This window comes from Amia ocellicauda, chromosome 5 (genome assembly GCF_036373705.1).
Source record: "Amia ocellicauda isolate fAmiCal2 chromosome 5, fAmiCal2.hap1, whole genome shotgun sequence".
In the NCBI taxonomy this organism is placed as follows: domain Eukaryota; kingdom Metazoa; phylum Chordata; class Actinopteri; order Amiiformes; family Amiidae; genus Amia; species Amia ocellicauda.
In genome coordinates, this window is record NC_089854.1 from 10,907,792 (window position 1) to 10,920,259 (window position 12,468).

Genomic DNA, 12,468 nt, shown 5'->3' on the forward strand with positions numbered 1-12,468 from the left:
AATAAAAAATAAGTATGGAATTTTATTGTGGTGTTCATTTTAACACGCATGTATATTACATAATATGGACATAATCAATATATAGAATGGGTTTGCTGTGACCCCATGAACTTTATCCAATTGCCTTCCTCCTGTTCCTCAAATTTCAATCTCTGAAAATATTAGAGCCTTTTGTCTGTGTATTCACTAAAATAATCTTAATATACACATTAAGGCATTTATCTTTTAAGTTTGATGAGCAGCAAATGCTACTGTTAAAGTTTAAGATCTATTTACAAACCAATTCCGTTTGTGGTTTGGTTCATTTTTACATTATTCCATTCGGCATTTGTTTATCTTAGTTGCCACACAATGTCTGCAAGGTGTCCACGCCGTGGGGTGAAATTAAGCGTTCATTTCTCAAAAAGACATGAACTCTTTACCTTGCACATGCGCAGTATGAGCAAACACCTTTAGCATTTTGACCAGATTGGCACGGACATATTTTGAGAGAGAGAGAGAGAGAGAGAGAGAGAGAGAGAGAGAGAGAGAGAGAGAGAGAGAGAATAATTGTCATCAGCATGTCGCATGAGCATGTGCATGTCACTAATGAAATAGTGTTTCGTGTTTCTAAGACTTCCATGGCATTCACATCACGCACATGCGCATGACTGGCTGGGCAAACTACGGACTTAATGAAACACAAAGGCACTTTGCAAGACACGCGTGCTCCAGCTCTAGGCGTGCACAGATCATGTGTCATACATGAGCAGAGGCGCGCGCGAGGGTAACGGTCGACGGGTTTCTGAGGTGAGTGACATGCGTGCGTTTCATCTTCATATGATTCGTCGTTCATTTCATTACATTATTCATGATATGTTGGCTTATAATTGATCTTAACTCGACACAATAATGTCATCACATTTCACCCGACATATATGTTCTATAGCCTACCTGCACAAAGAGGAGAAATAGACCCTCGAAGTCTACGGTACCGGTTCTTGTTCAGAATACATTTTATATCTTCGTTTCCCAAATACACACAGTTAAATATAATGCTTCTATAATCAATATAAGATTTGCCCTAAAAACGAAACTAATGTTTTAAACGTTTAAAAATTATTCAACTTTGTCTTTCACTGTAGCCAGATAGTAACATTTTTTTGGTGATGCCCAGAATGCACCGCTTCTATTTCCATGACTTGCTTTCCAAATACAAACGGCTATGGTAGGGCTTTATTACTTTGCAAAGTTTTATTTATTTAGTTTCTTATTTGCTAAATTACTGTTTATGTATTTATTCTCGGTGTTGGACTTTTATGCTGTTTATCTCTGTGTTCTTTAATGGTTAACATGTTTTTGTATTTGCAGACTCAGAAGACGAGATGGAGAAGGAGAGGTCGTTCAGTTTTAAGCTGTTTGTGCCCCCTAGGGTGGCACCTGGGCCCGTGTCTGCAGTCAGACCCCAGGAGGCCATAGAAGGCAGTAGTGGTTTTATGCAGGTAATTGACATAATACATCTTTAGATTTTAAGCTCAATTAAATGAAGATTGGGAACCAGTTTTACTGCAGTGGCCCTGGGAATTTTAGATGCCTTAACTTTTGAAATGGACTACAGTATACATTTTTTCAATGCAGCACACCACATGGCTGAAAATATGTGCCTTTATCATGTTTACTTTGTGTGTACCAGCAAACTAATATCAGACACTCACAATGTCATTTCTACATTTTATTCTAAGCAGTATACAACATTTGGACAATCATTCACCATTTTTTCTCCCAGTTATCTCTTGCTCAGTGTTTAATGTTTACGGCTCAATCTGTGTTTTACCAGATTTCCCGCTGTATTCTCCGTCAAGATTTTCTTCAAAGCGTCGCTTTTCTTTAATGCAGAGAAAATTGAAGGGGATTTGAAATGAGCAGGCAGTTTTGATTTAAAAAAAAATAATTAATTCCATATATCAAAGTCTGATAGATGCGTTTTTTTACATCTTACATCTTTAGCAGCAGCACTATGTATAGTAAAGTCCACGTGAAATGCCTTGCAAGTGTTTGAACGTGGAGTTTAGCTAACAAGAAGGTACAGTGGGGGAAAAAAGTATTTGATCCCCTGCTGATTTTGTATGTTTGCCCACTGACAAAGAAATGATCAGTCTATAATTTTAATGGTAGGTGTATTTTAACAGTGAGAGACAGAATAACAACAAAAAACTCCAGAAAAATGCATTTCAAAAAAGTTATACATTGATTTGCATGTTAATGAGGGAAATAAGTATTTGACCCCTTTGACTTAGTACTTGGTGGCAAAACCCTTGCTGGCAATAAAAGAGGTCAGACGTTTCTTGGAGTTGGCCACCAGGTTTGCACACATCTCAGGAGGGATTTTGTCCCACTCCTCTTTGCAGATCCTCTCCAAGTCATTCAGGTTTCGAGGCTGACGTTTGGCAAATCGAACCTTCAGCTCCCTCCACAGATTTTCTATGGGATTAAGGTCTGGAGACTGGCTAGGCCACTCCAGGACCTTAATGTGCTTCTTCTTGAGCCACTCCTTTGTTGCCTTGGCTGTGTGTTTTGGGTCATTGTCATGCTGGAATACCCATCCACGACCCATTTTCAATGCCCTGGCTGAGGGAAGGAGGTTCTCACCCAAGATTTGACGGTACATGGCCCCGTCCATCGTCCCTTTGATGCAGTGCAGTTGTCCTGTACCCTTAGCATAAAAATACCCCCAAAGCATAATGTTTCCACCTCCATGTTTGACAGTGGGGATGGTGTTCTTGGGGTCATTCCTCCTCCTCCAAACACAGCGAGGTGAGATGATGCCAAAGAGCTCGATTTTGGTCTCATCTAAACACTTTCACCCAGTTCTCCTCTGAATCATTCAGATGTTCATTGGCAAACTTCAGACGGGCCTGTACATGTGCTTTCTTGAGCAGGGGGACCTTGCGGGCGCTGCAGGATTTCAGTCCTTCACGGCGTAGTGTGTTACCAATTGTTTTCTTGGTGACTATGGTCCCAGCTGCCTTGAGATCATTAACAAGATCTTCCCGTGTAGTTCTGGGCTGATTCCTCACCGTTCTCATGATCATTGAAACTCCACGAGGTGAGATCTTGCATGGAGCCCCAGACCGAGGGAGACTGACAGTTATTTTGTGTTTCTTCCATTTGCGAATAATTGCACCAACTGTTGTCACCTTCTCACCAAGCTGCTTGGCGATGGTCTTGTAGTCCATTCCAGCCTTGTGTAGGTCTACAATCTTGTCCCTGACATCCTTGGACAGCTCTTTGGTCTTGGCCATGGTGGAGAGTTTGGAATCTGATTGATTGATTGCTTCTGTGGACAGGTGTCTTTTATACAGGTAACGAGCTGAGATTAGGAGCACTCCCTTTAAGAGAGTGCTCCTAATCTCAGCTCGTTACCTGTATAAAAGACACCTGGGAGCCAGAAATCTTGCTGATTGATAGGGGATCAAATACTTATTTCCCTCATTAACATGCAAATCAATTTATAACTTTTTTGAAATGCATTTTTCTGGATTTTTTTGTTGTTATTCTGTCTCTCACTGTTAAAATACACCTACCATTAAAATTATAGACTGATCATTTCTTTGTCAGTGGGCAAACGTACAAAATCAGCAGGGGATCAAATACTTTTTTCCCTCACTGTACATACATAATCAGTACACCACCAATAAACTTAAAATGAATAAATTAATATAGTCTTATATAGCAGTTTTTGATGATCTGTGAATTTTTTTTTCTTTCAGACTTTAAGTAAACACATTGACAACAAGTCAAACATTGAATTCTCAAAGACCAAGACTTTCATCCCATTTTCAGCCGTCAAGACAGGTAATCCATTAAATTGAGGGACATCTATAGTTTAACATTATTGCCACTAGGTATAGATTTTGTCAATTTATTGACACACTTTGTAGTGTAATGTACAGTTTATTTTGTATAATAATACATGAAGATATTTGAATGGCGTTCTCTAGGTGGGGTGATTGACACTTAGAATAATTGTGAGTTTCTATTGATAAAGCAGCTTGAGGAAGTAAAAAGACTCACCTGACTCTTAAATCAATATTTTCTTTCGCTTTATTATTTAATTTGAGAAATCTGACAATTAATACAGATAATCAAATAAGTAAATTCTTGAATAAGGAAATCTATGCACTTAAGCTTTCCAACCTATCACTGTCAAATAATGAGTTGATGACCATTTATTTATATTGCTATATATTTTTTAAAGGTGCAGTGAAGAAGATAGCTGTAATGTCGATGCCAGAAGAAGATGATGAAGAGGTCATTTAGAAATCTCAATCTCCCCTCCACAATCCATTTTGTGTTGTTACTTACAAAAAATATAAACATTTACCTTAGTTACCTAATTGTTATCAGCTTTAGATCTTTAAATCTACAACACTCTGACTCTAAGGTTAAAGAGGTTAGTGTTTTACTGCAGGGGAGAGGCTTCTTCTGCTTTTTAATAACAATAATTACAATACATTGTCCTGTCACACAAAGCTTTGTAGTGACTTTGTTTGTTATTACTGACTTGTCATTTGCAGTTGCTAAGTGAGTTGAAGTTATAGTTTAATCAGGCTATATAGGACTACTTGTAGATCTGTTTTAACTCATATGCTCTAATCATTTCATAGTTTTAATACTATTTGTAAAATACATGAAAATACTAATTAATTCTGTAAAAGGTGTTTTGTATACATACTCCTGGGTTTGCACTCAAGGATGAATTGATTTTCATGACTTTCCCCAGAAAACTGAGAAAATCAGTCAGCTTTATTCTAAGCTATACCAGGAGGCTGAAAAGATTAAACGCTGGAAAATTAAAATAGACACTGAAATTGGACAAAAGGAAAACAAAATCCAGGAGAACAAAAAAACGATGGAGAACCAACGTAAAGCCATTCAAGAACTGCAGGTACACCAACTTAAATATGGAGGTGTTACTGCAATAAAAAATTGAAATATTTATATGAAAATGGTTGACTGCATGAACCTAGAATTGATACATTTAATAAATTAAATGTATCAATTGAATTTAAATGCAAGTATTGAATGTCAGATAGTACCATTGAAATTTAAATACAACAGTTGAATGTTAATAACTAGCATCAAACACTATACTTTCAGTGTGTCTTTTATCTAGTGTCTTTTACTGTCAGACTGTCAATCAATGCAGTGCATCCACCCATCACCACCCCTTCCACATCAAGGAGATCAGTGTTCCTCCTTGTTACCTGTTAACAGAGATGCTATAAGAATGAGATGGTAATTTCCTCTTCACTTGCATAACTGTAAACATATATGTTTTTCTCTTCAGTTTGGAAATGAGAGCCTTAGTATGAAGTTGGAAGAGCAGATTAATGAAAATAAAGAACTTGAGGACCAGTAAGTGCCTGCTTGGCTTTTTAACAATCAAGAGTCTATCACTGGCATTCTCAGTTGTTTAAATTAAAATGTGTGGTACGTTTAAATCTCTGTCTTTTAAATGTTCTTACCTGTCATTAGTGCCTGTATAGTATGTTTGCTTCAATAACATTTGTTTTATTGATTTCGTATAGAAACACTGCCACACGGAATCTGTGTAATATTTTACAGGAGAAATTTGAAAGAACAGCAGAGAAAATGAATATGTGTAAGTAACCTGTAAATGTACGTTTTGAAATATGCCTGCAAACAGTTAAATACTTAATTTTGCATTTAGTAGAATAATGTAATGTTATATAAATGCACGTATGTATGTATGTATGTATGTGAGTGTTTGTGTGTGTTTGATCCTTATCATTATTAAAGTTTGTTTCTAATTCAGATGTTAAACATGGTTTTTGAAGTGACTTAAATTTAATTGTTACAGATGAATCTGAAAGAGAAGAAACTCATCATCTGCTTCTTCAATATAATGAAAAGATTCAGGTAAAATTCAAAGCAATTTAAAAATTGTAAACTTGAAAGTAAAATAAATACCTCATTATTTGTATTTTTAGGGGGTGATTCTTGCATTTGAGGGTCTTCGTGTGCAAGCAGAAACTGAAAGAATTGAGATGTTAAAATGTAAGTGATTTGATTTCATGAAACATGAATTAAAGATTACTTTATCAGTAATAACAGTAATTACCAGTAAGTATTTGATTATTGTATGGATGTAAAAAATCTCAAATTATTGGCTCAAAACAGTGCTTTCCATGGTCCTTATACATTAAGGAACATGCTTAGCAAAGTTCGTATTTCCTGAAGCTAAACAAAAAGAAGAATAAGTTGTTGTAATATTTTTATTTTTATTTTATTTGTGTACTGTTTTTACTTGATTACTATATTTTATTGCAGTACAAAAGTTGAGAACTTAAAATTTAAAACCCATATTGTATACTGTAATATTCAAAGTTTTTTTTTTTTTTTAGTAAAGGATGGGATGCAGCAATTTGAAGATTTTAGAGGAAATTTTCAAAAGGAAATCATGAAAAAGGAGGAAGAGGTTAGCCCCGAAATGTGTTTTTATGTCTGTTACCAAGTAAACAAAATGAACGCTTTCTCAATGTCCCATTCAGAATGAGAAAAATAAACTCTCGGTCCAATCAAATATGTATAGTGGCTCTCAAAAGTATTCACCCCCCTTGGACATTTTTTATTATTTTTATTATTATTATTATTATTATTATTATTATTATTATTATTATTATTATTATTATTATTATTATTTATTAGCAGACACTCTTTTCCAGGGTGACTTTTCCACATTTTATTGTGTTACAACATGAAATCGGAATGCAAAATATCCATAATGTGAAAAATATAATCTGCAAATTGTTCTAAACGAATTACAAATACAAAACAGAAAATAATTGAATGCATAAGTAATCACCTCCTTCAGTCAGTATTTGGTAGGGGCACCTTTGGCATCAATTACAGCCATGAGTCTCTGTGGATACGTTTCTACCAGCTTTGCCCCTGTGGACACAGCAATTTCCCATGTTGTATGTAGCATCCCATGTCATCCAATCACAATGTAACACTTTAGTTAACTGTTAGACTTATGTCCCTTTTCCTGAATTTTCTGTTGCCAGTATAGGCCTGAATTCTGTTCAATACATGAACAATAATTAGTAATGTTTCCTGTTGAATTATACCTGTATGTTTAAATCTGAAGAGACTTGTAACAATTGTATTTTACTTTAAGGTGCTAATGCTTCAGGAGAAAGTTAATGGTAAAAATGAAGAACTTCGACAAATATGGCACAATTTCCAACAAGCAAAACATAACTGCGATCAGCTAGAAGAATCAGCAAGTATGATTTTCTCCTTTAATACCTTTTTAAATGTAGAATGAGTTTGATAGATTAAATGTGTATGTTGTACTGTTTCTTATTCAGTCTTCTGCATTCTCAGAAAACTGGCTCTAAATATGTAGGGTTTTACTTTCCAGAAAATGTAATGTAGAATGTAATGTTGTCTTGTCTTACAATATTTAGGGAAAATGCACGAAGAGCTTCAAGACTCCAATAAACATCAAGCAGAGCAATTGGAAGAAGCAAAACAGTTATGCAGACAAAATGAGGTGTATGATTGTTTCTATGCTTACAAATGTTGCCTGGTTCTCACCTCTGCGTTCGAGCTTCGGAATGTACAAAAAGTAAAAAGCAAAATCATAAATTGGTCTGATGCAGATTCATGTTAATGGTTAAATGGAACAATAGTCCAAATCATGAATCTTCAATGATAAAACATGAAAAAGTTCCGAAGTGGACATTTTAATCAATTACTTGATAGTTTCTGGAATTAGGATTTTTGGCTCTCACAAATCTGTTTGCTCTTGTTTTAAGGCAAATGTAAAACTTATTGAAGCTGCTCTAGAAGAAAAGGAACAGAAACTTTCAGAGAAAGACTGCAGTTTAAGAGACCTTAATGAAACAAAGGAGCAGCAGACTGCGCAGATTGAGGAGCTTCAGGGTACAATTCAGGATTTACATGCCTCTCTCGTCTTAGAGAAACAAAGGTAAGAGATGTGGTGTTGTATTAGCAAAACATTATCCAACTTTATTAGTTCTTTTCAGATTATGTATTGGCTCAAATTATATTTTTGTTTTGTTCTGCATGCTGTATTTAGGGGAAGTGTACTAGAAGAGGCAATCAATAAAGGTTTGGAGGAGATGGAGAAGAAATCATCCAAATTAGGTAATATTTATATATTACACTTTTAAAATCCTTCAAAAGTCCAGTGAGTATATGTATTTGAGATTTATATATTCCCTTTTCTAGGAGTAATAGAAGACCAGATAGAACAGAAGGAAAGACAAATCAAGAGTCTTAAAGATGATTTGGTAGTGTATAATAATTGTTAATTTATATTTTCTTTAAAAATGTCTATATACAATTTATTGGATTATTATTTCACTGTGTAAAATGCATATGGCAATAATGAGCACTAATTAATCGGCCAACTCTGAAAGCTGAAAACTGTCTTCATGAATACCTGGAACATTTCAAACTTGCTCACAGTTCAACTTTCTGACCCCTGCATTGAAGTAGTATTTCTGATACTAATTTATTTAAATATATTCTCAATACAAAACATCTGCCACCAGTATACTGCACATGAATAAATAAAATGTCTGAATTTAATGCCTGTAACCTGTCCAAAGCTTCAGAATGTGAAAAAGTACAGAACAAAAAAAATCTTAAAACTTCAGAGAAATGTAATATTTCAAAGAAATTTGGTCATTAGACCTTATGCAGCATTTTTCATTGTTTAATACAGATTTTTTAGTAAGTAATTATAATATCCAATATATGTATGGTGATATATAAAAGGATGAAGGTGATGTGTTTTTACATAGGATCTCATGAAGAAGTCTATAACAGTATCTGAAGATAAGTTAAAAACTGAGAAGATAAAGCGTGAGCAACTTGCCACTGAACTTGTAGACCGAAACACTGAGATTTGTAGACTAAAGGTAAGTCAGATAATTGAATTGGGAGTACTGATACTCATTTTGCAATATCTATGGAATTTACACATTAGTTTTCTATGTTATTAACTATACAAACACTATACAGTAGTGTTATTGTGTTCTGTTTTCTATGGTTTGTCATTTAGCTATATCTCAAGAACTAGAGAGATTTACACCTGTCACACAATTCACAAGAAAGGTTTATTTTAATGTAGCAATTTTGTGAGGTTGATGAATTCAATATTCACTGCTTTTAAAATAAACGAACAGGGATTTAGAACTCTTATGTTACATGAAGGAATTAATTTTTGAATCCATAAAATATATTTTTTTCTTTAGAATGCAGTACAGATTATTTCAGTTGAAAGAACTCACACAGAGAAGGCTCTGGAGCAGTTACAGAAAGAGCTGGACATTTGGAAGGATACTGTCCAAGAAAGAGAGGTCTGCTTTCATATTTCAGGTTTATTGTTTAGAATTTGATTTTTGTTTTTCTAATATATGCTGGTAGGCACATGTTTAAAATCTGTACCAGAAATAAAATTAAGTAATAAAATAATTGTATTTTACAAGCTATCGTACTCTTGCTTAGATTGTGATGAATCTGATTAATTTTCTTTCTTAGAGGCAATTATATGAGACTGAAGAACAACTGTCTGTTGCTCTTGGAAAAGAAGGGGTATTATTGGAAGAAATAAATGAGTTAAAGGAAGAACTGAAACAACAAGAGTGAGATACTTTATATATTTTGTCGTTTTGAAATGTGCTTCATATGTTACACTTGATTTTATACTACACCAAGTACATTTTGCTCAATATTGTGAACATTTATGTGTTACTCATCAAGTTTACAACACTCCAGTTGGATAGATCCAGCAAAACAGCCTTGGTTCTGTACCATCCAGATAACAATTTACATTTAATCAACCTTTGCTCACTAATGGATTATGATGATTAGACTAGACAGACAGTACATTTTAGGGCAAATGGGTACAAGTTTATAATTTGTGATGTCATGGGTAAGTCAAAGTGTTAATTTGTTCTGGACCTAACATAACAAAATGTAATTGCAAACAATTACAGTGCATCTAAGATGGATTTTCAGTAATCTCACTTATTATTTGATTGTTTGTAATATTTTTTTCTCAAAAGGAAAACGAATGACGAGTTACTGTCAAGTTTTAGCAAACTACAGCTCGAAAAGGAGAATGTTACAAAACAGATTACAATTGGAGATGCTGAAGCTAAGACCCTTGAGAAACAACTAAAGGTTTGTATTTAAAATTATTAAACTGAAAGTTGCTTACTGCTTCTGAAACAAATGTCAATGTAATCACAGTTGTGAATGCTAAAATTTTATTTACCAGATTATTAACAAATTTAATAATAAAGTGTCTCATCAATGTGACAAAATCCTGACTGCTTCATATTACACTTATTCTGCTAGCTTTCTGTGTATACCAAATTGACATGTTAAGTGTAAAAATAGTGAAATACAGTGCATCCGGAAAGTATTCACAGCGCTTCACTTTTTCCACATTTTGTTATGTTACAGCCTTATTCCAAAATGTATTAAATTAATTATTTTCCTCAAAATTCTACAAACAATACCCCATAAATCTTTGCAAATTTATTAAAAAAACAAAAAAGCACATGTACATAAGTATTCACAGCCTTTGCCATGACACTCAAAACTGAGCTCAGGTCCATCCTGTTTCCACTGATCATCCTTGAGATGTTTCTACAACTTGATTGGAGTCCACCTGTGGTAAATTCAGTCGATTGGACATGATTTGGAAAGGCACACACTTGTCTATATAAGGTCCTACAGTTAACAGTGCATGTTAGAGCACAAACCAAGCCATGAAGTCCAAGGAATTGTCTGTAGACCTCCTAGACAGGATTGTACAGGACAGGACAGATCTGGGGAAGGGTACAGAAAAACTTCTGCAGTATTGAAGGTCCCAATGAGCACAGTGGTCTCCATCATCCATAAATGGAAGAAGTTTGGAACCACCAGGACTCTTCCTAGAGCTGAGTGATCTGGGGAGAAGTGCCTTAGTCAGGGAGTTGACCAAGAACCCGATGGTCACTCTGACAGAGCTCCAGTGTGTCTCTGTGGAGAGAGGAGAACCTTCCAGAAGACCAACCATCTCTGCAGCACTCCACCAATCAGACCTGTATGGTAGAATGGCCAGATGGAAGCCACTCCTCAGTAAAAGGCATATGACAGCCCGTCTGGAGTTTGCCAAAAGGCACCTGAAGGACTCTCAGACCATGACAAACAAAATTCTCTGGTCTGATGAAACAAAGATTGAACTCATGTCTGGAGGAAACAAAGCACCGCTCATCACCTGGCCAATACCATCCCTACAGTGAAGCATGGTGGTGGCAGCATCATGCTGTGGGGATGTTTTACAACGGCAGGAACTGGGAGACTAGTCAGGATCGAGAGAAAGATGAATGCAGCAATGTACAGAGACATCCTTGATGAAAACTTGCTCCAGAGCGCTCTGGACCTCAGACTGGGGCGAAGGTTAATCTTCTAACAGGACAACGACCCTAAGCACACAGCCAAGATAACAAAGGAGTGGCTACAGGACAACTCTGTGAATGTCCTTGAGTGGCCCAGCCAGAGCCCAGACTTGAACCCGATTGAACATCTCTGGAGAGATCTGAAAATGGCTGTGCACCGACGCTCCCCATCCAACCTGATGGAGCTTGAGAGGTCCTGCAAAGAAGAATGGGAGAAACTGCCCAAAAATAGGTGTGCCAAGCTTGTAGCATCATACTCAAAAAGACTATAATTGGTGCCAAAGGTGCTTCAACAAAGTATTGAGAAAAGGCTGTGAATACTTATGTACATGTGCTTTTTTGTTTTTTATTGTTAATACATTTGCAAGGATTTCAAACAAACTTCTTTCACGTGTCATTATGGGGTATTGTTTGTAGAATTTTGAGGAAAATAATGAATTTAATAAATTTTAGAATAAGGCTGTAACAACAAAATGTGGGAAAAGTGAAGCACTGTGAATACTTTCCGGATGCACTGTATATTGAAGAAGACATAATCAAATTGTTTTTGGTTATTTATACATTAGGAAAGTGAAGAAAAGAAAAGGAAGGAAATTGAGAAACTGGAAGTGGAAAATCATCAGCTGAGGCAAGATTGTTGTCACATTTCTATATACATTTATCAGCATAGCATACAGTACTGTGCAAAAGTTTTAGGCAGGTGTGAAAAAATGCTGTTAAGTAAGAATGCTTTCAAAAATAGACATGGTAATAGATTATATTTATGAAGGCAAAGGGTGGTCACACCAAATATGGATTTGATGTAGATTTTTCTTCTGTTCACTCACCTTGTATTTTGTTAGTTGATAAATATAATCTATTAACATGTCTATTTTTGAAAGCATTCTTACTTTACGGCATTTTTTCACACCTGCCTAAAACTTTTGCACAATACTGTATATATTGTGGCGATGGACACGATACGTGTCCCTATGATACG

General features: G+C 35.5%; 1 protein-coding gene across 4 annotated transcripts in view; it reads left to right on the forward strand.

Annotated features, from left to right (window-relative positions):
• Positions 1-63: 63 nt before the first annotated feature.
• sycp1 (synaptonemal complex protein 1) overlaps positions 64-12,468 on the forward strand; it is a 22,371-nt gene continuing 9,966 nt past the window's right edge. For all 4 annotated transcript variants that reach the window (XM_066703690.1, XM_066703686.1, XM_066703688.1 and 1 more), the window contains exons 1-20: positions 64-789; positions 1,351-1,481; positions 3,750-3,834; positions 4,238-4,290; positions 4,763-4,927; positions 5,330-5,397; positions 5,571-5,644; positions 5,864-5,922; positions 5,994-6,060; positions 6,408-6,481; positions 7,184-7,292; positions 7,476-7,561; positions 7,827-7,999; positions 8,111-8,178; positions 8,263-8,324; positions 8,841-8,957; positions 9,294-9,398; positions 9,580-9,683; positions 10,107-10,224; positions 12,056-12,117. In XM_066703690.1, the coding sequence (XP_066559787.1) occupies positions 1,365-1,481; positions 3,750-3,834; positions 4,238-4,290; positions 4,763-4,927; positions 5,330-5,397; positions 5,571-5,644; positions 5,864-5,922; positions 5,994-6,060; positions 6,408-6,481; positions 7,184-7,292; positions 7,476-7,561; positions 7,827-7,999; positions 8,111-8,178; positions 8,263-8,324; positions 8,841-8,957; positions 9,294-9,398; positions 9,580-9,683; positions 10,107-10,224; positions 12,056-12,117 (1,766 nt within the window). In that variant the 5' untranslated portion in view covers positions 64-789; positions 1,351-1,364. The remainder of the gene's footprint in view (positions 790-1,350; positions 1,482-3,749; positions 3,835-4,237; positions 4,291-4,762; positions 4,928-5,329; positions 5,398-5,570; positions 5,645-5,863; positions 5,923-5,993; positions 6,061-6,407; positions 6,482-7,183; positions 7,293-7,475; positions 7,562-7,826; positions 8,000-8,110; positions 8,179-8,262; positions 8,325-8,840; positions 8,958-9,293; positions 9,399-9,579; positions 9,684-10,106; positions 10,225-12,055; positions 12,118-12,468) is intronic.